At 47.3% G+C, this 25,749-nt stretch overlaps 2 protein-coding genes across 3 annotated transcripts in view; one reads left to right on the top strand and one right to left on the bottom strand.

Annotated features, from left to right (window-relative positions):
* LOC126517776 (ATP-binding cassette sub-family G member 5) overlaps window positions 1-25,749 on the top strand; it is an 80,776-nt gene that overhangs the window by 17,247 nt on the left and 37,780 nt on the right. Inside the window, exons 1-2 of one of the 2 annotated variants that reach the window (XM_050167568.3) lie at window positions 17,003-17,160; window positions 20,158-20,358. In XM_050167568.3, coding sequence (XP_050023525.1) covers window positions 20,190-20,358 — 169 coding nt within the window. In that variant the 5' untranslated portion in view covers window positions 17,003-17,160; window positions 20,158-20,189. Of the gene's footprint in view, window positions 1-17,002; window positions 17,161-20,157; window positions 20,359-25,749 lie in introns of those variants that run through there. The other variant, XM_050167567.3, reaches the window with a different exon arrangement.
* Window positions 1-25,749, bottom strand: part of LOC126517775 (ATP-binding cassette sub-family G member 8) — a 320,167-nt gene that overhangs the window by 289,317 nt on the left and 5,101 nt on the right. The window lies entirely within an intron of this gene.

Genomic DNA, 25,749 nt, shown 5'->3' with positions numbered 1-25,749 from the left:
TTGCAATAATATCGCGTTTTTGTTTTCCTACTTCCCACAAGCTGTGCGAGAATGGAATGAACTGAACCCGTGCGTTACCGCGCAAACAACGTTGTCCAAATTTGTTGAGCTTGCCGAGAAGGCAGTCCTCTCTTTTACTTATTGATATTACTTGCGTCTCTGTATGTGTTCCCACCTATCCTGTATTTTCTTAAGCCAGGATTGCAAATGCACGTATGTGTCAAGATTGTTTACCCACTCCTGTAATAACCCCCATGGGGTTGACAGAATGTTGAAATAACTAAATAAAATAAAATAAAATACAGCGAAGCTGTTTGTGGCTAAGCCTCAATGGATTTGTCATGTCCGTCAACAAATATGCGCGTGCAAAAACTCAGCTCCCGAATTTGAAGTAAAATCGCTTCATTCTATGCAAAAGCTAATACGTCTCATCGCTGCATTTTTTGTAGATTAGTTATGAATAGGCAGCCTTTTCAAAATCAGTAGACTCTCAGGTAGGTCTTCTTTTTTTGCTTGCTTGCTTGCTTACGGGGGCATGAGCCATTGCTTAAGGCGGTATGAGTTATTCATTGTCTTACGTGACGGGCTTACGGGGGCATGAGCCATTGCTTAAGGCGGTATGAGCCATTCATTGTCTTACGTACCGGGCTTCACGATAGACTCTAAGAATGCCGCCCCCTACCGCTCTGTAGTGTACGCGCTTTGTTCGTGCTTGTCTCCCTTTCTTTCCATCTCCCCCTTCCACTCTGTTTCTCTTTTTATCCCTCTTAACCCTTCCCCCTGCGCAGGGTAGCCAACCGGAACTACCTCTGGTTAACCTCCCTGCCTTTCTCTGCATTATTTTCTCTCTCTCTCTCTCTCTTACGTGACGGACAAATTTCTCGTTGGGTAGGCATAGGGATGCTTAGGCATTTAATGACAGAGGTGACAAGAATGTGTGTGCGTACCTATCGTCACGATGACAACCGACCCGGACAATAAATGTGTTTGTACCTTTGTTCAAAATTTTGTGTCACTTCTCTGCAGCATGCTATACAGCTTCGCTGGTCATCCACCTTAACAGAGCGGAATGGCTCCTGATTTTTTATCAAATTACCGTCGATAAATTCGCGCACTAACTGGGTCGTAAGCTTTATTATCACATTGTGTTGATTAAAAAAAACTTGAAGGACGCTTAAGCTTCGCCTTTAAGAGTGGAACGCGATAGCGTTATCGGGCCCCGTGCGCCATAAATTTCGCATGGTTACCTCATTCATAATTAGGATATTCATAATTACTCATGTACGCTATCAGTGCATGTCTCTAACACAATTCATTACGACAGACAGGAACACACTCACTAGGTCTCCCTAATATCCCCACCTAGTATTCGCGGCCGCTAAGACAGACCTCAAAGGGCAGCTGGAAAAGGGGTTTGTGTTTGAGTTTCCGCGCAAGAGAATTCTGTTGTCTCGTGTATTCAAATTACACTCCGACACTATCATGTCTGCAGGTTTTGTGTATGTCGTACCCTACGGTTATTCTAACGCATTTTACTTTGAGAAATTCAAATTAGTTCAGTAACGCCTATGCGCCACGTGGAGGGCCTGCGTGGTTCGGGATGCGTGGATGATTTTTTTCGCTAACGGACAACGCCGCCGACGCCGACGCCGAATTTCCTGCGACACGGGGCCCTTAACGCTCTCGCATCAAAAGAGGTGCGCAACCGCGATCACGGCAGGGAATGCCCGGATGACCCCGAGCAGCATTGTGAATGTTGTGCCACTCGTCCCAAGCTTCGACCCTTGCGCGATGTGTAACCGAGTCAATCCAAAAACTAGCAGATGGTAGCACGAGCAATAACGAATCGATATCTCGAATTATCCGGAGCAATGATTTGCCAATGTGAAAAAAATTCGCAATAATTTTCTTGCGTTATTTTCTGAAAACGTTTATAAAGAATCCACCTTGAGAGCGTATTAATATATTGCTATTCTCGGCTGAAAAAAAAAAAATTCTTTTGTACGCTTTATCTTTAAGGTAATAAAATCGATAAAAAGGTATATGGAAAGCTTAATTTTTTTTCTCCTTTGAAAGGTTGCATTGCCTTGACTCTCCAGCTAAGTATCACTTCAACCAAGACTTCCATTAAACGTTTCGGTATTTCCTGTACAAAGATGTCTCACAGACGTTCTTTAGCTTTTGTAAGTCCATAAGTAAAGATCGGGGCTGACAGATGGAGCAGCACACTGTGGAACAAAAGTTACAAACAGGGATAAGGTGCCTCAGAAAGGCTGGCCAGCGTTTCGATAGGAGGACCTATGCTTTTCACGAAGGTATATGTCCTCCTATAGAAACGTTGACCACCCTTTCTGAGGCACCTTATTCCTGCTTGTCCAGATGTTCCTTGTGCTGACTAGCGTAAAATATTCTTTTTAACGCAGAAGTATTTTAAATGCGGTAAGCATTTATTTACGTAACCCTATCCAGTTTCCCGATTCTGGCTAGCAGAGATGCTATCCAATTCTCATCGATGCATAGTTGTGCGAGATGAACCGCAACAATTATTTTTAGCTGCAGTGTCCCACAGTCTTGGTGTCTGTAGCTACGACAAAACTTAGGTCATCGCTGGTAGATAGACGAATCAAACCTTACGGTTCATAAAAACCAAATACTAGGTGAACAATTTGACGTCGCTATAGGTGTGTTGTCGCGCCATCTGTGCGTCTTTCTGATCGTGCACTAGGTCTTCTTGACAAAACCTGAGGTACCGCACTTTTGCCTTACATGCATCAGTCTTGGATGCCCGGGCGCAGGGTTGGGCCCTGTTCTATATTTTTGTGTTGCTTCCTACAAATTGAAATTGTTATTAAGTGCCTCCTGTGTACTCTGACTTTGTGTTCCTTCTCTTTCGCACCGTGTTTCTGCGAGTCGAGCCTGATAGGCATTCAGGTCATATATTCAAAGTTGTAAACAACGGTGAAATATGATTGGCTGTTCTCGTTAACAAAGGACCGTAGTGTAGGTGGCCCATGTTTCGGAGTTGTGCTCATCTGCAAAAGACTGACATGATATTGGACATCCAATTCTCCTGCTCACTACCTGTTGCCTATAAAGCTTTTAAACCTGATCACACGGAGCACTTTCAATTTTCTACTGTGACTGGCTACCTTCCGCAGCTTGCTCAAAGGAGCTAATCGCAATTCAGTAATTCGATCCCGATCGGACTCGATTGCAATCGAATGTGCCCCATGGAGCACGTGCTGGTGGGTGAGTTGGTTATGCGTGATTACAAAGACGGCGCCAAATAAAACAACAGCCCTATGGGATCGGCGTATTACATGGTATACCAGTGAATGGTGAATGGATTGCTGCCACTATACACCTCACGCAGCAAAAAATAAAGAAATTATTAATAAATAAATAAGTGAGAAGTCGCCGAGAAAACCACGGATGAATAAGAAAACGGGAAGTTAAAATTGCGTCATTAAAAACTTGCCACCACCTTCATGAATGCGCGTTTTTCATTCACTCCGGCTCAGTAGAAATGTAGCCGCATAAACAACACAGAAAGTTACATCCTTTCTCCAACGCTTTCTTCAGCACGAGGCACTAACCTGTTCGCAGACGTTTTGAGCATACTTTAGCGGATCGAAGCCCAAATGTAGCGAAAACGCGAAGTTGGAAGTTCTTATCTCAAGAACGAAGAAGCGATAAAGACCCTTCACAATAAAATGGAACATAAAAACACGATAAAACCTTCGGGAACCGACCCAGTTGTCGGCGAACAGAAGCCACGCGTCGCCTCGTGTCGCCCAAGGAAAACATGGGCGCGCCACGAACTATCGAAAAAAAGAAAGGGGGGGGGGGGGCACTGCGTACTTCACCAAAAGGGCCCATTCTGCATCGATCTGTTTATCGATGCCGGTGCTAAACGAAGCGATGTGACGCCGCACTTATTTAACCTTACACATATATATCTTTTTTGTTCACGCACGTCCCTTTCATTCGCCGACCTGCTTCGAGAGCGCGCTTCGAGGCGTACTTGTGCTTGCGTGCGTACGGACTCGCTAAGCCTTTAAGTGTCGTCTGCTTCGTCCTGCGGACGTAAGGTAGCAGCACCAAAGGGCTCTCACGCGGGTCTTCCGCTAAGTGCCCACCGGTGCCCACGCTGTCGTCGTACGCGAACCATGTGCGTTGCCGCTGCGACTGCCGGCTTTTAGAGGAGGCTTTGGTTCCTGGAATGGCTCAGTGTCAATAATTGCGCGCACGGAAGCGGGTCTCTTCCTTTCTCGGCAGGCGAGAAAGAAAACAGACGTGATCTGCGCAGCGTTAATGCTATGATTTTGTTACCCACGTACTTTTGTTAACACGCGGGTTGCCTCGCTAGGTGCGTCACTAAGCTGCGTTTGTAAAGCTAGAGGAACGCGAAAGCCACGAAGCTAGTCCTCAAGACGCCTAGGAAAGTTGCAACGTATGCCGAACTGATCTTTATGTATTGTTATGCATTGTCACGTCGTAGTGAGCCTGACAAACCAATCATGCCAGCAGTGTGAGTTGTGAATGTAATGTCACATTCACGTGGTCATTGGGCGGAACTCCCTCACGATGGCTATCCAAGTACGCGAATAGCAAAAATGTGTCGTGTATGAGGCGTGTACTGGATCCGGTATTCCCTGTCGCGCTTTCCTCGACATTCTGCGCCATCTAGCGACGCCGCCGCGAAGTCCGCGCATACCCAGTGGTACATATCCAAGTTGGCGTCAAAGAGGTTCATTGAGGATGCGGTACATACTCAGTAGCACATATTCACTGGAATGGCCCACATTTTTAGACTGCACTAACTCCGGAATCGGCCCATATATTTGGTTACCTTAGATAGCCGGAAAGAAACTGATCTGACACTGCTAAGAATGCTATTCGCCTTAAAGGCAACTAAGCGCCGTTCTTAGCATAGGAGGACGTTAATGATGACAAGAAAGCGGATTATCACTTCCGCAACCGGTTGTTCTCGTGTTACGACTTTGAAGCTGTTTTTCCACCAACCCCGTAGCATGGCCAAACCGCTCTCAATATATTATCCAAATGTGCGCTAACATGTTTTTTTATTGGACGGACATGTGCCCCGGAAGAACCAGCGTCACTAATATCGCAAGGCCAGCGGCGACCATAGTCGTCGATCGTTGAATCTGACAGCACGGCTCAAGTGCGTCCGATTTTTGCACGCGTCTCATCACAGTACCTTCCAGAGCATTCACTGGTGCTCCAGTACATGGTCTGCCAATATGAATGGGAAAACCAGATTTGTGGTTAAACCCCATAATTTCCCTTGACCCTATGCCGAAATGAAAATAGTTCCACGAGTTAGATTCATCAACATGAGAACTGTATAAGACAAACAACAGTCATGAAGGTTCCGACTTCTACATTTGCAAGAATCGCGCTTAGAAGACAGATTAAGTCTGTATTTATTGGTGAAGAGTGTACATTAGAGAATGTACTACAACACTATTCGCGACTCGTGCACAATCTGATCAGGCACGCCACCTTTGCTATTACAGAAACACACAGAGAGAAAATGATAAATGAAAGGTAGGGAGGTTAACCAGGACTGAGCCCGGTTGGCTACCCTACACTGGGGAAAGGGAAAAAGCACCATATAACTAATGCAGGCCATGAAATAACTTTTCAATGGATTCGAAGTCACTGCGGGATTATCGGCAATGAACGGGCCGATCAAGCTGCCCGTTCAGTCCATACTGAGGACCACCACGTACCATTAACACTTTCTAGAACTGACGCCGTACGGAAGCTCCGCCTGCTTGCTCGCCAGTTCATCACGTCGCAATGGAATGAGCCACATTTCAGGAATTCCCGACTATACTCACTTGATCCCACATAAAGCCTTGGAGTCCCATGAAAGCTTTGCCGTGTAGACGCTACGCTTTTGTATCGACTGTGGCTGTGCGTGGCTTTTAGCAAAGCCTATGCGTTCCGCATAGGAATGGCCGACACCGCAACTTGTGACTACTGCGGCTTTGAAGAATGGATTGGCGATATTTTGTGCGACTGCCCGCAGTACAGCCCGAAGAGGGAATCCTTTCGCCGCGAACTCGACCAGCCGGACGACCGACCACTATCGGAAGAAGGAATTCTACACCATCGACAGCACCTAACGTCACAGGAGAGGCTGCGCAAGCGCTACTGCGCTTCTTGCGATCTACCGGCCTTTGTGAACGTCTCTAACTGGAACGCCCTTTATGTGTGCGTCTCGGTGTGTGCAGTTTTTAAACCATTTCTTCTCTGTCCTCTTTCTAACCCCTATTTCCCAACCCCAGTGCAGGGTAGCAAACCGGAGACTAATATCTGGTTAGCCTCTCTGCCTTTTTCTCTTCATCTCTCTCTCTTAAAAAAAGTTAGGAAGTTTGAAAAGAGTAATTAAATGGTGTTTTACGTGACAAACCCCCAATCTCATTATGGATGCACTCCGCAGTTGGCTACTTCGGATTAGTTTTGACAGTCCGGGGCTCGTTAACGTGCACTTAAACACAAACACAAACACGACCGTTCTTGCATTACACCCCCATCGAAATGCGACCGCCAAGGTCGGAATCGATCAGCGAGAAGCTATAGTTATTCACCTACAATGGTCGGTAAATTTCTGATACTTATAGGCGCTTCCTGCGCCGAGCGAAAACCAGATAGCAGTGACCATACGGTGGAAAACAAACACTGACAAAAATGTAAAACGACGACGTGGGACAATGTACAGCCGTCGAGATTTCGTAATATCTGTTGCAGGAATCATCATCATCATCATCATCATCATCATACCACCACCACCATGATCATCATCATCACAACGTTTATAATCACCTCGTACCCTTGCACGAAGCAGCTGACAGAAGAGATAACTATGTTCGCTCTCATAAAATATTCAGTGTAGGAAATTCAGACGAAAAAACGTTTCTCGGTGCACATGTCAGGCAATATAGCAAGTCCTGACCGGCAGCTTGCGATTAATTAAATTCTGGGGTTTATATTAGGTAAGATTCTATTCAGCGTCTGCTATGTCTGAGTTGCGCCTTCGTCATATTCACATCGCCGTCAACGGCATCACCACGTCATCGTCTACGTGCAGTCGTCGTCTCTGTCATCGGGTAACTATCGTTGTGTCGGATCTCATTCAGTAATTTCTACGGAGAGTAACTCTGCGGCTTTGTTCAAGAAGCAGCGGCCTATTTCTTCTGGACATGAAGGACCTTAATAAAGTTTTCCATACCATACTAGTGGAAAACTCAATGCTTCGACATAACGCGAGGACAACTGAATTTGTTACTTTGTCGAGGCTAATGATCGGTTTTGATAGGAAAGTAGCGATTCTTAAGGAAATATTCACACTTTCGTTCAAGGATGTACGAAGACGCGGCATTTTTGTTACTCTGGTTAAGACAGCATCGTGGCCCGTTGGAGGAAAACTGCCTTTCTTCGCAATGCTATCCTTAGGTTCGAATATTGGAGCAACAAATAAAGCGGTACCGTTCTTGATTTTCATTCTTTAAGTTACAGGTCCCGTGACAACCTGCTCTTCGGGTATAACAAGTGAACGCAGCGTAAACTTTGCTGTGCTAGATACTATTGCGATAAAGCATGAGCCGAACCTACCTTAGAGGTTTCTGTGAGCCTCGGTTAGAGGAAGCGAAGGAAAACGGCAAAAAACACCATATCTGACACAGCTACAGGGACGTGTGCGCCTTAAGAAAAGCCGGTAAATGCAATAACAAACCAACCGCAAATCTGTGTATATTCCAACGCTCCGTGCACACATTATTGATTTATTCTCTGCACATAGCACACTCTATATATTAGTTGCTTGGCCCTGTGGCGTGATTGTGGTTCCTCGTGGCCATAGAATACGGGCTCGTGCGCTAAGAAAGTTGTTGCGAATTGCTTTGTAATCGAGCGGTATACCCGGCATCTAGCCAGCTGTCCTGCATCTAAGGATCGAAAACGACTACATTACTAGTTATAGCCACCGCTATATGAACAAAGAAAAAAAAAGACACGCAGAAAGAAATCCTGGCCATTTAGACATGAGAATGCAACGGTACATGCAGCGGTACAAAGTTGAGACTTTACTGTGAAACCTTTGTTGACGAGTTATTTCACGAGGGCTAGTGATTTGCGCGGGCACTAGATGGACGGTAGGCCACAGTAGAGTTGTTGCAACGCGGCCTTTGAGTCCGTACGAGCTCAAAGCGGATCAAAGTGGCAATAAAAAAGCTGATGCTCTTGCATACGCAGCGCTCCATCATCCTCCCAAGGTCAAGGGTGCAAAAAGTAATCAAATTAAAAAAATCTGAGATTCGATATCACTTCAGGTCACTTTGGGTTGCACCACGTATCCCATGCGCAACCAAGAGATTTCGTCGAGAGGAAGCCTCACTTCAATATCGAACAAGGACAGGATCTGCTAGTACACCAGCAGGGTCGCTTAAGACGGGGCGTATCAATTCTCCGAACTGTACGACATGCTACGAGACAGGAGACATGGGACACTTTCTGTGGTCGTGCTTAAAGTTCCAAGATGAAAGGAACGCTGTCCTGGAAAATCTGCAACAAAAGGACCTTCCGCAAGATGTTTATAGCGCTGCAAGTGCTACTGTGTAGTGCGGCGACAGTATGCGGCGACAGTGACCGACTGTAATTGTATGTCTATGCTTCGTTCTTTCTTTCTCTCTACTTTGTAATCACTTTACCTCCTCCCCTTTCCCCAGCGTAGGGTAGCAAACCAGATCTTCCCCTCTGGTTAACTTCCGTCTTCCCTCTCTCTCTCTCTCTCTTTGTGGTCCCTTAAGGGTCAGTTATAGCCCGCAAAGAAACTTCCCGTCTCCTTATTGCATTCTTAAGCGAGATTGGTTTAACGGACATGTGGTGAAACACCTCAGTGATTCTATAAGAGACACTCGGACGGAGCAATTGCTAACCTTGTTCGCCAGGCTAAACCTGCCTGTTGCTTAATTCACCCCCTCCACCACCACAACAAAGTTGAAAGTTAGAGGTGTGTGGATATTTAAAATTTCGAACAGGAATCGAATAGTCATTTCTATTCGATTCGCATTCAATTTGGGAATTAGCTATTCGAAGTTGTCGAATATTCGTTTCTTTCCAATGCATGCGAGATAAAAACACCCATTGAAGTGTCCCTTAGGAATGTCAGAAGACGTGAAGCATGCTTGCGGGCTATAGCAGATCCTTCCGGAAACACAAGGTGTTGAAGACACGTATGTGGGAGGCCTATCTTTACTAAGTTCTCAAGTAGAGCGTACCTTTCACGACGGCAGAGCTTGCATGGCACGACAACATAAAGTGTTTGATGTCTCCTGTCTCATTTCACGAAGTACACAATGGAGAGCCGTTACGCCCCGTCTTGAATAGCCGTGCAGGGGTATATTGACACGTTTACTTGTTTGTCTTTATCGGGCGACACGTTTCACCGCCTAACAAATGTTATCGCTCAGCGCACGACGCGCCTGCATGTATCGGACGTTTGTGGAATGTTATCGATGGTTCCATCCGCTGCCTGTGACCGAACCTTCTGTAATCTGATTGCATGTGTACGCGACGCGAATAGTGTAGAACTTTGTGGAAGACACGCGGGTCCCAGCGACTACTCTGGAACATTCCACAACTGACGTATAAAAGCCGAAGCGCTTGACCCCTTGATCAGATTTTCGACGATCGCTGACTTCGCCGGTGTCGCCGTTCTTTAAGTGTAGCCTGTTTATGAGGGCAGAAGTTCGCCCAATAAAACGCTAGTTTCGTCATTCCCAGTATTGCTGCCTTCTTCGCCGTCACTACTACGTGACAATATGCAGATCCTGCGCTTATTCGATGTAGTAGCGAGGTTTCCTGTCGTCAAAAAAACCTGGTCACCCAGCGCGCATGTGGTGGAATCCAAAGCCACGCAATCTGGTGTGTCCAAAATAACTTATTTCTAAGAGACGCGATAGAGAGAGGGAGGAAAGGATAACAGGAACGCATTAAGGAGGATAAGTGCAGGGCTTGGTTGTCTGCCTTGCACGGGAAAGCGGTGGAAAGAACTTGCGGAAGGGGAGAAAAGCCAAGAGTTCGTGCGCACTGAAGTCGCCGAGGTAACGAAGCTGTAAAAGCACTGAAAGTGGCTAACAGGCGCGCCAGCAAACACCTACGAGGTGAAAAAATAAACGGCAAGACAAGGCGCTGGCCTTGGACGAAAGCTTATTGGTACGCGCACAAATATATATATAGGCAGAATATCACCATTGCCACTCAAAAAACACGAGAAACAACACTAAATAAATAAATAAATAAATAAATAAATAAATAAATAAATAAATAAATAAATAAGCAATGGAAGTGCGGTGTCGCAGATGGCCGACCAGTCTGGTTGTCTTCAGGAATCACAGCAGCGCTTCTTTTATTTTTATTTTTTTGGGGGGGGGGGGGGGAGGGCATGTGTGAGACCATGGCAGCACGATCTTGTTCAACAAAAGGAGGTCTTCCGTCTTGCTGGTTTCGAGCGGTGCGGAGGCCAAGCCTTTCATTTCTCGAAGGACGGGCAGTATCAAAGAAAGGGTTCTATGCAGTTTTTTTTTCCCTATGACAGGCATTTCAGTCGGGGCTATCGCCAAAACCCCGATCTGATTGTAGAAGGCACGCCATAGTGGAGGACTCCGGACTGATTTCGACCGCCTGGGGCCTTTTAACGTGCAAGCAATGTGTGCACAATACGCGAACGTTTCTTGCATCTGTCTGAATGTAGCAACGCCGCGACGGGGATCGAACCCGCGATCTCTTGGATCAGCAGCACAACACCATATATACAGCCACTGAGTTACTGCGGCGCGTTATCGGTCATTCCTGTCAAGAGAGAGTACGCGTTGGTGAATGGAAAAATGCCCAGGTGTAAGCGCCGGCGCTGCTCTTCGAGTCGCGATGGGCGCTGTGATATCCCTCCGCTCTCGGGTCAATTATCTTCATCATCATCATCTTACTTTTGTCCACTGCGACACCAAGGCCTCTCACGACGATCTCCAATTACCCCCTTTCTCGCACCAGCTGACCTCCCCCCCCCCCCCCCCCCCCCCCAATCCTGCCGATTTAACCTAATTTCGTCGCATCACTCGATTCTCAGCCGTCCGCGACAGCGCTTCTCCTCTCTCGGCGCCCGTTCGCCAACCCTAATAGACCCACTGGTTATCCGGGTTATTCACCCTACGTATTACTTTGCCTGCCCAGCTCCATTTTTTCCTCTGAACTAATATCGGCTATCCCCGTTTGCTCTCTAACGCACAGACCGCCGTCTTCTTGTCTCTTAAGCCTAACATTTTTCGTTCCATCCCTTGTTGCGCGCTCCTTAACTTATTTTAAATATTCTTTGTCAATGTCCAAGTTCCTGCCCCATGCGTTAGCCTCGCCAGAATCCAATGATTATACGCTAGAACGACTGTACGCTCGCAGTAAACCTGTTCAAATAGGAAGGAATCGCTGAAGCGTGCCGATTCTCTGTAGCGCGCTTGAAGGAGCGTTCTTCCTCGAGAGTCAGCAAGAATGCGACAAAGAAGCACGAGTGTTTCGGCGACCTGCAAGTGGTGCCAGGGGTCCTGAGCGATTTGCCTTTGGCACTCCGTCCGCGACAACCACTGTGCTCCCCGCTCTGTTGACACGACACTCCCTCGCCCATGCCCGTTCACTCGGGGGGCGGGGATTCGTGTTTACGCAGGTAAACACTCGAGTGAGAGTGTGTTTTTCGCCACGCGCAGCGTTTCCCTCGTGCCTGTATATAGTCTGTCGAAGTGGGCCCCCACATCCACGACTCCCTTCTTTTTATTCCGCGCAACCTCCTTCTTCGAGGCCTTGTTTTGTCAGCGACGTTCGCACTTCGGGGAAATAAAAAAGATGGCAGCAGTCAACGTTTTGAATGTCGGACTGGACGATGAGAGCGTCGTCTTTGCATTTTACAGTATTTACAGTATACAGTGTACAAATTGATCTAAAACTCAAACCCTTACAGCCCTGAAGGGTGTAAGAGTGTGAAGTATAGACAGAAAGCACCCTTAAGGGCGCATATCGGTTTATGGTGTGGCCTCCGAATTACACACGCAGACGTCACCACGCGCTCTCAGACCCTGAGTATGGCGCAGAAAACCTGCACCAATTACCAACCACCTAAGCCCCGTGGTTGTGAATGAAGACGTTGGACGCATCCGACTTTTGACTGCACACTGCCGCAGGGACGTGATTTCTGTGCCCAGTGGCGGTGGCCTGTACAAGTGTCGTTTTTAAAGCGACAACGTCATAAGGTGGACTTCCCCCCACTTTGGAGACATCTGCGGAAAACTCGGTGTTTGTTGAGTGTACACGCGAACGCCGTCACACTGTGCACGAAGTCTCGACTTTGTAACGAGACATCGAGATGCAGAAACGTCACATGAACAAATCAGAGTGCGCAATGCCACCCGTGACGCACGCCGAGTGCGTATTTGTCGAGACGTCAGAATCTTCACATGCTAAGTGTGGTGCTCATATTGGTGCTTCAGCGAACACTTTCATATATTTTTAGAGGTTGCCTGTGGCAGATAGCTCAATTCTAGTTTATGAGCCGGTCTACTCGAAACGGCGGGCACTACTTGCACAAAACAATGAAATGCAAAATCGACTAATTAACGAGAATTCACTAATCAACTTTTTTAGCTAATTATCTTATGACCCATTTTGCAGGTTACAAATTCTAGCCGTGGAGTTCGCAAGGCGGAGCCACTTGGAACGGATTCTCAGGACACCAGCTTCGAGATATAATTTCCCGAACTTTGCTAAGAAGTGCATTGGCGTTCTAGTTACTTGTGTGCTGCAGTGCATGAAACCACGTTTTGTTAACAAATGAAGTGGAATGCTAAGCACGAGGTCGCGGTATCGAATCCCGGCCACAGCGGCCGCGTTTCGATGGGGGCGAAATGCGAAAACACCCGTGTAGTTAGATTTAGGGGCACGCTAAAAAACCCCAGGTGGTCAAAATTTCCGGAGTCCCCCACTACGGCTTGCCTCATAATCAGATTGTGGTTTTGGCACGTAAAACCCCATAATTTAAATTAAGTGGAACGCCAATGCATTTCTCCGCAAAGTTCACTAGTTTATATCTCCAAACTGGTGTCGTCCTGAGAATTCGTTCCAAATGGATCCGCCTTGCGAAGTCCACTGCTAAAATTTGTAAATTGCAATATGGGTCATAACGTAATTAGTTAAAAATTTAATTAGTGGATTCTTGTTAATTAGTCGATTTTGCATTTCAATTTTTTGCGCAAGTATTGTCCGTCGCTTCGAGTTGACCAGCTCATCAACTAGAATTGTGATATCTGTTGCAGGCAACTTCTAAACGTTTTTGAAAGTGTTCGCTGAAGCACCCTGTATACATGTTACTGCATACTCAGAGCAGTGCGGGATTCCGCGGAACTAATTTGCGATGCGCACTCTCCCTGTGCTTCGAGTTGTCGATCATATTCGTCCTCGCGCTTCGATCTGCTAGCATCCTGTTTAAGATCAGGTGGCCGAGCGACCGTGCCGGGGAAAGGCGTTCGTCCCAGGTTCGAATCCCGCACCAGGACGAACTTTTTTTCTCAATTGCTAAGACTTCTTTCGGAGAAACCCATAGGGGTTTCCTTTGCAGCTTCGTGCTATATTCATTCGGGTGAACGACAATTCTCTTACATATATAGAAAGTTAGCGATGCGAAGTTCCGGCCTTCTTTTTTTTTTTCCTCTGAATGCCGAGAGTGTAGCTGAAATTGAGAAGGTGGTCCGACCGATAACGCTGACGTAACATAACGATACGACAACGTCGACGGTAACAATTGCACGACGACAACGATGCAACGGGGAAAAAAATTCAACACGGCAAATTCAGTTTAGGCCGTTAAAATGCCGCGACGCGGCGCTGCAGAAAAAATCACGGATAATCCAACGCGCATGTTGGAATCAACGTTAACCTACTTCGGACGTGCAAATAAAATTCTGTGGACACAGGTCGAGAAATTGTGAAGCTTCAACACTCGCGCTGGAATAGCTATGTCAAGAGAAACGTTCGTGAAGTGCTCAAATAAATGCTACGTAAATTGATGCGTACCATTATCTTTATTTGAATCATACGTAACGCGTAATTTCATGCAGTGCTTATATGTGTACACCGCACTGATTCCAACTTTAAGTTCATGCAGCGCTTATATTTGTGCGCTATACCTTTCACAGGTTGTGCCGAAATGCGAACAGTAGTTCATGCGGTCGCACATTGTGACACGTCTACGCAGAAATATATCACGAGGACGAAGGGTGACACTCGACGTTTGTCGAAGGAAGAGTGGCGAGAAGAGGTGTAAGCATAGAGAAGTGCAAAACATGTGTAACTACATTTAAGGCTTCTGTGTCACCTCGTGTCACAGTCGCACATACCCATTGGCATAAGAACGGCCGGGGAGGCAAGACGTAAGGAAGACAGAAAAAGGAAAGAAGCCGTTAAAAATGATGCGCGCCTCATGGAAAGGTTTGTGCGCTTTAGAGACACTCTTGAGAAGACATTACACTTCCACAAGTTTTATGCCATACCTTACTGTTTGAAAACACAAAACGTAGATGTGCTCACTGTCCCTACTTCGTTGCTAAATTTCCCGGCCAATATATAAGCTGGTGTATCCGATTGCACACACAGTTTTTGTGAATGGGAACTGCCCGAATTAATAAAATAAACTGAGCCACTGAATATCATGCGTTATATTCTGTTAAGAGGTGTGTGTGTGCTGTAAAGATGCCTTTTAGGCTGCATAATACTTACATGTTTACACGTTACACTTACACGTCGTGACATATTCTTTGATTACGCAGAACAGAAATGTGCTGATTCACGTTACCTTGTCGGTCAACATGCAGTGGTTATAAATACCCGCGCCAGTTTGTGTAGTATACACACACACACTGCGAGATGTAGACCTACGTACATGACTCCGTGGCCTGTCGTCAAGAAAGCTTCGCTTTAAAAGGAACATACTGTGGCACGACAGCTAATAAGATGCGACGTCCCCAACATTTCCATTTGTTCTGTTACCATTAGAGCTCCAGAGAGCAAACAGCAAGCAGGAAATCTGTTTAACAGAATATGGGTGGTTGTAGCGTGACGCCAATACTATACGGTGTGGCACGAGATAATAGTAGGAGAAATATTGCATATAACCAATTATCAGGCTGAGCGACCGCCAAAGCCCGAGTCGTGGGAGTGCTTTGTGCATGTCGAGTTGAAAAAGTCCGTATTAAGCACAAATGCTTGCGATGTGCCCTCATGCCGAACGTGACGAAAGTTGAAGGTAACAACGTGTTTAAAATATTCCTGTCCGTTTGCCATATTGGTTGCTTACTAGACTCTATATCGGCTATATCTTAGAGGGTATCGCGGATTTTGCTATTGATTTCGGCATAACTGAGCGCTCGATCGTACGTCAAATTACTTTTATCGAAACAAATAATATTTGTACCTGCGTACCGCTTCAACATACGCTTGTACAGTTTCCGTATACAAGCGTGCGCAATTGTATATCACAGCTGCAGCGGGCTTACGTTCACCGAGTGCGTTTCAACAGTTGAAGCGAAAAAAAGAATGACAGCTGATATGCAAGTATCCGGAGATCTATGGTTTAATTTCAGGATTACTAACGTAACGCATTAGTTTTGGTGCCAAGCACAGGTTATTTCAGTAAGCCAGAAGCTTCAGCAGCCAAGCAAGGGAGAGAGCACCGTCACTTTTCCACCCTCTCCCGCTGCGTTCCTGTCCCAATTTACGCTTCGCCGAATCACACACTTCGTAATATGATCTCAACTGTCACGCCTGCTTCCTTCACATCGGGCCACACCTGCGAATTAACCACTACTCGGTCTACCTTAATAGGTAAAGAGAGCGCAAGAGGCGTATTAAACACTGCTTACCCTGCTAGGAGCCGCGCAGTCTGCGACGAGATATTTGACGTCCGCCCAGTAATGCCTTTCGAGCTGCATCCAAACGCAACCAACGCGTTCTGGCACAAGGACTGCGCGCCAAAAGGCACCGCTACTCCGGTGCCGCGGCGGCGATTCACAGAAGAGCCATCCACGCGCCAACTCACTCTCGAACTCACTCGCTCACGAAGAAAAACTCACTCACAGCACCACTCACGCCGCGCTCGCTCGCTCGCTTTCAGGGCGATAGCAGACGACTCGGGCATACAGCTAGCAGACGAACGACGACGAAACCCACAAAAGCAGACGAACAAGCAAGCGCGCCTATCGTCGTCATACGTCTGGCACACACCGCACACGCGTTCTCGCGCGAGAGAAAAGCGCCGCACAGACGCACAAACTCGCGCCACGCGCGAATGCGTTATGTATCAACTCCCGCGGCGTTTCGCTGGTGTCTTCTTTTTAATATTTTGTTTGGCTCGCTATAGCAGCAAAGACGTGGGAGCTTCGAGGCGACGTTTCGGATCTCCCACCCACCACCGCCATCCCCCGGCCAGAGAGAGACAGTCACCACCTTCGACTTCTGCTCGGTCGCAACAGCTGCGCCTGCAGCACGAGCAACAAACTTGGCCTGAAAACCGGAGAGACGCAAGCATAAAAACCATGGCGACGCAGGTGTGAGAGCGTTAAAGCCGGGTAAGGATAACGAAAAGCAGAAGCAGAAGAAGAAAGTGGTGTGGCGCGCGCTCAGATTCACCTACGCTAACGCCGCCTCGCCGGTGCTTGTCGTCTGCTGCTCGGCGACCGGGGGTCGCAGACGAAAAGACTTTCGCGAGGGTGCCCGAAGCCGACGCATCCGAGCTGCGTCCTTGCGCCGACGTGCTGGCTCGTTCAGCGGCGCGTGCACATTGTTTAGTGCCCGAAGTCCTCCCCCTCCCTCACTTCTTTTGTTCGCCGCAGCCGACGGGAGAGAAGGGAATTGCGCGAAGGAGAGGAGATGAATATGCAAACACCTTGAGGAACGGGAGTAGGCGACGCGGTGTGCGGGGCGGTTCTGTTGCGGAAGCGCGGTGGTGTTGCGGTGACACCGGAGAAGAAGTCGATAACGCGGCCATCCGGTGTTCTGGCGGAAATTGGGAGAGAGCACGTTGGATAAGAGACTAATTCGGTGAGTTTCAGTTAATTTTGCTATATTGATGACTGTGTGCGATATATGTTAGGTTTGCTGTCAAGAAAGCTAAAGAAGCGTATACGTCGGTGCTTCCTTTGCGGCATGGACCACAAGATGGATAGTTGGACGGCTTGGCACATATTCATGATACAGGCCCTTCACGGCCGCTTTTCTGCTGTATTTCGAATTTTCTCGCGCTACACCGTTTACAACGTGTAATGCGTTGATGTAAGTATACGCTGCAACGTGCTAAGTTTCTGTTAAACTGTAGCGTCAACTTTCAACCCAATGGATCTGCGCTAGCTAAGGGGTTTCTGAAATGTATGGAAACGCTAAGCGTGTCAGCTGTAACGGCTTTCTGCGTGAACTCTTCGCGATAAAATGTTTTCGTTGCTCTGCTGAAAAGTGGGAACCTCGTTTGAATACAGGAGAAGCGTGTATGCTTGTTTAAGCTAGACGTCTTCAGCGTTCAACGACCGCATTGCCAGATCGATGCCATTAATTGCAGCTATTGTCATAAGTCATGAGTCCGCCGTGAGCCTGTCGTGAGAGCTATATGGAGATTATCACCCAGAGCTTTATAAGCAATGCGACGACTACAGTATTCAATCGGAATTAAGTGTCGTAAACGACTTTATGGAATTCAAATAGCGCGGGTCTTTTAGTGCATGCCTCCTCAAGGCTCCTTTATCCGTGATATTGCTCGTAAAAATGCACATTTGTACTTAGATTCATGACCACTTTAAATATGTTATGGCGGTCAAAATTAATACGGAGATTTCCCCTATACGGCGCCTCTCATAGTGCTACCAGTACTTATGGACGTCGAAAATAAATAAATAAATAAATAAATAAATAAATAAATAAATAAATAAATAAATAAATCAGACGTGCACCCGCGAATTAAGATGTAGCACGCCTGGCAATTAGATATAGCTTGCGCTCATCTGCATGCATCAATCATAAATTATTTCCCTTCGTGAAAGTGTTTTTTTAGGTAGCCTCTCCGAAAAGTTCATTTCGCAACAATCATGCTTTCCAAGTCATGCAAGCGCGCTGTCAGGGAAAAAGAGCATTCTATTGGTGCGATATTTTTTTGCATTTGCGAAAGTGGCAAAAATTATTTTCGCATACGTCTGCAATTGGACAGTTCGCCTAACGCTGTGCTTCAACGTCCGCTTTCGAAGCCAAGAAAATAACTTTAATTGCGACTAAACGTTCATTTACCTAGTGATGAGAAAATCATCATCGTGGTTTAACAACAAAGAATTGCAGTTTTGCTCATAACTCGAGAAATCTCTTTTCGAAAAGTAAAAGTATGCATGGTATTCGTCCCGTATTTCTCCCTTACTTTACAGAAGTAGTATCGCTCGCTAAAGTCGCATGAAATCGCGTTAGCGAATTCTCCACGCTCTGGGTCTTCTTTTTTGGACAAAGAAATTCGCAAGGGAACGTAAATCAGGCGAGCGAGAAATCTTTTGTTAGCGTTTGTGGCATCGCGCTTGTCGCATACTCGGAATACCTCTACCTGTAGCGTCACTGGCGGACCCCTAGCAGTCGCGTTCGCATTCAGCCGGCAGACATTCCCTGAATAATGAAGGCATTTCACCGTTCCGCTCACGCACAATACACTGCAGCAGCAGCAACTAAACGCAGTGGTATATTAAAGATATAAGACGAAACTCGGCCCCTTCGGTGTATAGAAAATATTAGACGGGATTCTGGTCTACTGGGAAATTGCGGCCGAACATTGTTTTAATAAATGCGAAAACATTCCTTCGTCTGCCTCTAACCACTTTGTTGACTTCATGTTTTTAACCTCTGCTTGGTGCATGTGGTATAGAGACACCGCCTAAACGCTATCTGATGATTTAGTCTCATGCAGGGTGTCTCCATACGACGCAGTGATGTCGATTCACCCTATAGTCTGATGCGCATACATTGTGCGTTTCGAAGCAACGAAATCAGATGATGGTGCTCCACTATGCTGCCTGTGATGCTCATGATGCTAGTGGTGATGCCCGCGAACACGCCGATGCTCAGGGTGCTCGAGATGATGATGCTGACGATGACATACTGATGTTGATAAGATTGGCCATCATCGATGGATGGCTTCCACCAGAATTTCTTCGTCGCATGCGATAAGCAGTCGGACATCGTTCGAGACTCATCACAATTAGTCGCAAATATTCGTGCACCTTCTCTTATATATATTTTTTACTCTTTTTTCGTTGGACTGTGCAAAAACCACGCAATCCTCTTTTCGTATTTCATTCGTTGAGTACGGTACTGACGCATCTCCGACTGCACTCTGACGAGAACTCCCTAAGTCTTTAGCGCTGAGTATGTCACGTTCAGCAGACGACTGTGATCGAGTGCATGTGGTCGGTGTATCTCAATTAGCTCTTCAAATTCCCCCCCCCCCCCTCCCCCTGATTTTCTGTACTGGTTGACGTACTTGCCTTTCTATCATCCGTTTTTCTTATCGACAATCGCAACTCCTCGCGAAGCACCCATGCTCGTACGAACCCAAGCGACGGAAATCGCACGACGATCAGTGGAACGGCGATGCATTGCTTTCTATGTGGATCTTCTTTGACAGCATGCAAGCAAACACTTTTTAGCAATCCGCGCCCCAATTGTATGTACTACAACAGCGCGTTGATCCGTGTCGTTTTAAACCTCCCGGACGCGTCTATTCGTGTGCTCAATTGGTACTTCGTGCTACAATGCATAACCAAGGAGATTAACAATGTGCGTGGTATCACGATGACTTTTTATTTGAGTTAAAAGAACCAGCTGTAGTCCTCAATCAGCCACTGGCTCAATGCTCCACAGTGTATGCGTTCATACCAATAGCGTCCTGCTTTTTAATGCCTTTATATATAAATAAATATATATATATATATATATATATATATATATATATATATATATAGGACGATTTCTGCACCTGGGACTAACCTTGCCATTCTACTAACCTTCTCGTTCCAGAACGAAACTCGCGCCCTCGCGGCACCGTCAAGATGGCGACGGACCACGTGCTCGAGCTGTCGGGCGTGCACTACACGGGGCCCGTGTCCCCGCCTACCTGCTTTCAAGCATTCACCGGAACCGCGGTCACGGCGCCACTGCTGAAAGACATCAGCATGGAACTGCATGCCGGTGAAGTGATGGCCGTGCTCGGATCCAAGGGTGAGTAACCTTGGCAACGAGCGCACCCCGTCACGTCACCTCACTTTTTTTTGTTACGGTTTATCGATTGTACCATCAACGCTATATACAGCATTGTAGCGAGAAAAGATTTATTTCATTTCCAAAGGGTTCTTGCGCTAGAATTCCTCGTAAGAAAAAAATTCCAGCCAACCAGGCTGCTGGACATATTATTACGGAAGGGCGACTGGCCAATGGCAAAGAACACTTACGAAGGAAGAGTTTTGCGAAATCGGCCCCAAGTCTCCATCTTCGTTCGTGATTTTGCCTTGCTAAACAAAGCTGAGTGCTTTCGCATCGTGAATCTGTTCTCGTATGTGCGGCGCTCTTAAGTTTCCCACATTGTGGGAAGACCAGAAAGGGCGCGTACAACGAACGCAAGACAGTTAAAGCACAACACCGGAGATGCCTTCGTCCCCCAATGTATTGCTTCCTTCGTGGACTGTTTCTAGTCTTCCAAAAAAAAGATATACTAACTCGCCCAGCTCTCCACTCTTCTTGCATGCTGAAGGGAGGACCACTCCACGTGTCCACCACCTCGCGTGAGAATGCGAATGACTAAAGACACTCCGGGCCTATGTACCGGCCTAAGGATGTGACATCGTTTGAGGAGTGCGTCCGACCGCGAGCTGACCTCAAACAGACACTCAGCTCACTATGGAGCTTCGGGTTCGAACCTTCCGTAGTGAGCTATGCTAATCTCGTTTCCTCCTTACCCACTTCCGGAAATAGGCTCAGAGCCATCACTTATATAAATTATTTTCTCTTTTCCTTGCTCTCTCTTCTGCGATTTTCCAACTTCGTACGCAGTGTTCTTATTCGGCCAGCAACGCTCTCGGTCGCCCCTACTGAGGAGCTAGTATGAACTGCGAACGCCAAGCGATCGTAATTCAATTAGTAATTGAAGGTTGTCTTGAGTTGCACATTCGCTGTCCGTATCTGTACAGCCCTATCACTCCACCGCCATCACAGCTCCCGTTGGTACTGTAGTGGACAGTACTCATAGAAGAAAAGACTGGACTAGAGCCATCAGGAATACAGGCTCGACGATGGTAGCCGAGACATCAACGCAGTTGCCTGATAAATAAATGGCAATTCCTTGTGGGCCTTCTCTTCCTACAGTATGTTCACTATGCCAGCGCCAGCTGCCGCAATGCCTTACGAAATGACCGATATATAGACGAACTCAGCCGGCTTCCGGTGCAAAGGCATCCCAGGGTGCAGAGGTTCTCAATGAATCCCAGCGCCGGAATGAGGATTTTACCTCAGATTATTTGATCGACTTTCACTGAATCTCTCACTTTCAGAATGGCGTTCAAGTAGTTATAGGCTCAATGATTCGCTACCATCCATATCTTGCCACTGTAGTTAGAAAAAAAAAAAAAGAAAGCCTAAGGCGCTTTACTGCTTTGGCTAATGTAAGAGTTCAGTACACGCACTCAGTGCTCACTCTTTTCCTCTTTACCCCCTTGCCCTTACCCCCAGTATGGGTTAGCAAACCGGACGCATGTCTGGTTAACCTCCCTGCCTTTCCTCTCCTTCCTTTCCCTTCCTTCCTTTCTCTCTCTCAGTATTCTTACAAGAAGGTGTTACTTCAAGAGAGGCAGGCAGCCACGAATCAAATACCGGCTGCCGACGAACACGATCTACGCCGATCGCGATCATAAGTGGGTATTCGGTATAACGGGGCTGTTGCGCTTAAAGGCCTCGAGTGTGCTTGCCATGCTGCCCTGCGACTGCCAATATCTACCGTCTCTACCTTACAATTAGTTCAGGTCACACTCTGACGTCGCTGCCCTTGATCTTTGCCTTTCAACGTTCACTAGAAGGGTCCTTAGCGTATAGGAGAGAGAGAGAGAGAGAGAGAGAGAGAGAGAGAGAGAGACAGTGACCCGAGCGAGCCCCGGTGTCACCCTAAGGTGGGAAGGCTCCTTAGTCCAAGAGCCCTCTGGCTTCTACTGCCATCTTGGCCCTGGCGACGAGTTGTCGTTGGTCTTCCAGGTCCCGAGGGTGAGCTTGGGCTGCCACGTTTCGAATAGGTGGTTTGTTTCTTGTGCTCGTTTTGCGTCCGTTTCTGGTTGCATTTTTAGCGCCTAGGAACTATATTTTTACCCCGACGGAGCAGTCAAAAGCGCGTAACTAGCTTTGCTGTGTCGTCAGCGTACGCTTTCCGTTACGTCGTCCCAGTCATTGATGTCGCCAACAATGTGCAAGTCCCGTCAACGCCCCCTCCCCCCCTCTTATTTTTATTTCTGAATCGTCAAAGAGATCTACTTTAGTAACTAGCTGGCACTGTACACAGTTTCGCTCCACCGCACAGAGTTGTTGAGATGATGCCTACCAACATCCGCAGTTTGAAGAACAGCTCAGTTTTCATTGTGTTTCATGCTCCGGTTTCTCAGTTCGGCTTTATTTTCTAAATGCTTCATCATGGCTGTTAGGTCGAGTCAAGCGAATCTTTAACAATGTCAATTAATGTTACGCAGATCCTGACGGCTGCTAAACGCAAGCTTACTGCATGCGATGCCCGCGAAGAGAAATGAAATACAGAAAACGGAGCGCAGTCTCCTCCTATTCGCTGTGACGTTGCACCTGCATTATGGCTGCGCCATTCAGGCTGTCACTAACACGTACCTGCTCGCCCAGCAACAAGTTCTGCTTATTGACGGTTTCTCCAGATGTGCCTTCTTTTTTACTTGCTTTGTTTCTTCTTTCCGTTGTATTTTCTTTGTCTTTTCTCTGCTACCGTTACTTTACTGCTTCACGTTGGCGAGCTCTCGAGACTCTTTCGGCGCCGGCCTTGCGCAACACCTGCATTCAGGGAACTAACAGAAACTGCTACGTAATTCTAACCGCGATTATTCCGGAAGGTTCGCTCCGGGAACTATACAAACTATTACACTCTCCTAACCACATTATTTCCGCGGGGATGTCACTTTTATTTTTTGTATCTCCCGCTCGCGGGGACGTACATCGTACACGAGCCGAAGCGAGGATGCCGCGACGTCGCATCACTTCCAGGCGCCTTGTGCATGGTGGTCCCCTTCCACGAGTCTCGAACAAACGCTTGTCACACGTGCGGGGTGGGAGGAAGGGGGGGGGGGGGAGGGCGAGGAAGAGGTGTCTCTCGGGAAGGACGAAATTCTATCGCAATCGCTATCGACCGTGCAAAAGAAAAAAACGATTGAAAAAAAGTAAAAAATACACCAGTTAGAATGATTTCTTCGCTGATCAGGTTACGAAAGAATGTGCCCCTCACATTGCAGCGCGCTTGTAACCGACATGAGAAAAAAAAAAAAAACGACGCGCCAAAAGCACTTATGTCACGCTGGATGCTAAATAAAAATGAATTGGGTGGGGAAGAGAGGGTATGGAGGGCGAGAGGGCTGGGGGCTGGTTATTTTACGTTTTCCTGACAGCTCCGGTGAGACAAGGCAAAACGTTGTGGAACGATATATATATATATATATATATATGCACACACTGGAGAACAAAGACGTGTACAATGAATGAGAGAACGTACCTGTGAAGGAGAGGAACATAATGCACGTGTCTGTCGCGATAAAGTGCCACTTTTTCGTGGAAACAGAGCCTTTCGTAACCGCGGAGGTTCGCGAAATGCGCGCGCGTATCGTGGTGACAGTTCTCAGTTTTGATACGAAGAAACAGAGACGGCAAAACAACGAAAAAGAAAAAAATATGTCAGCAGAAAACGATGGAAGAGCAAGAGGAAATAATGGAAGCGAAAAGCGCGTTTTACTGCATCCATCAGCCTGCTGCTGTCCACCTATATAGAATGAGAAAAAAAAAGAATGCGAACCCCTCCAACGCTGCAAATGGCTGGAAGTATGCATCTGTTGCCAAGCGAACCACGCTCATGCTGGTGAGGGCACGTAGAATTGTGACTATACGTGTATACATGATGGCGCATTCCGTCGGACGCAACCCGACGATGACAAGCACACGCCCCTCCCCACCCCCCTCTTCCTGTCGAAACGTTGATTCTATCAAAGGAAAAAAAAAAGAACAGGGCTTCAAGTAAGGCGCGCTGTGGTTGCTTAGTGGCTGTGATGTTGGGCGGCTAAGCACGAGGTCGCGGGATAAAATCCCGGCCACGACAGCCGCATTTCGGTGAGTGCGAAATGCAAAGATACCCGTGTACTTAGACTAAGGTGCATGTTAAAGAATCCCAGGTGGTCCGAATTAATCCGGAGTAACCAACTACGGCGTGCTTCGTAATCAGATAGTGGTTTTTGGCACGTGTACTTTTTCTTTTTAGCGATTCAAGACGGGGACGCAAAGGAAGAACCACACACACACTACACTCTATGTGCGTGGTTCCTCCCTTGCATCCCGTCCTGAAGTGCTGCTTTGTTTAATTTTTCTGCGAAAATGAACCAACTAGTCCGAACAATCAATCCTTGATCCTATGTACGCTGAGGCGTTCCTTGATTTCCCCTGTGTTGATCGCTTCGTCGCCATCTTCCCGTTGGGAATATCTGTGTTTTAAATAATGAACTTTCACGACAGGAGGTTCCGAACAGCTCGTGTGCGAGGGACGCCGCACACTTGGGCGACGAGCTAGGAGCTCGGACGCAATGCGGACCCCGTGTCGATTGCCTAACGTCCTCGTGAGTCCAAGCATACACACCAGCGTGCTTTGCGTTCAGTGCGCTTGGAACTGCAACCGGGAATCAAACCCTTGACCACGAGCGCTGTACGGCGATGTAGGCGTCATGGCGTGCTGAGCCACATTTTCCGATAACGCAGCCAATTCGGCTCAGTGGCTACAAAAGGCTACGTTAGCCTCGAAGGTCTGCAGTGTCGCCCGAAGTGTTGCTAAGGCACTCGAAATCGTAATTTCGGTGCCGGCAATGGTGGCCCCATGTAAACGAGGGCAAAAATTTAAAGCACTCGTGTGCTTAGATTTAGGTTCACGTTACTGAATCCCCGGGAGGTCAAAATTATTCCGGAGTCGACGACTGCGGCGTGCCTCAATGATCAGATTGTGGTTCTGGCACGTAAATACACAGAACTTAATCTTTTTTTATATCTTTAGAGCCCGAAGGATTTGATAACATTTTGGCCAAGCTACATACGCGCGGCGCCATCCACACTATTTGTAGTTCTGCCAGTGCCCGCCAGGCAGCGACTCTGCTCGAGTTGTTTAAGCATGAAGTGCTTTCAGCTCCCCTTAAGGTCGCCAAAAGTCAGAGCCGTTATCCAGGCACTCAAACGACAACATCCGAGCAAATTGCGAGAACAATTGAGAATAATTGAATAAGAGCAATTGCGAGCCGGTTTTCTTCTTTGGGCATCGTTCACATGGACCAGCGCACAGTATGGCGTGGTGCGGTGTGGTGAGGTGGGGTG

This window comes from Dermacentor andersoni, chromosome 11 (assembly GCF_023375885.2).
Source record: "Dermacentor andersoni chromosome 11, qqDerAnde1_hic_scaffold, whole genome shotgun sequence".
Classification (NCBI taxonomy): Eukaryota; Metazoa; Arthropoda; class Arachnida; order Ixodida; family Ixodidae; genus Dermacentor; species Dermacentor andersoni.
The sequence above is the reverse complement of the archived record's forward strand: the minus strand, read 5'-3'. Positions and strand labels throughout refer to the sequence as shown.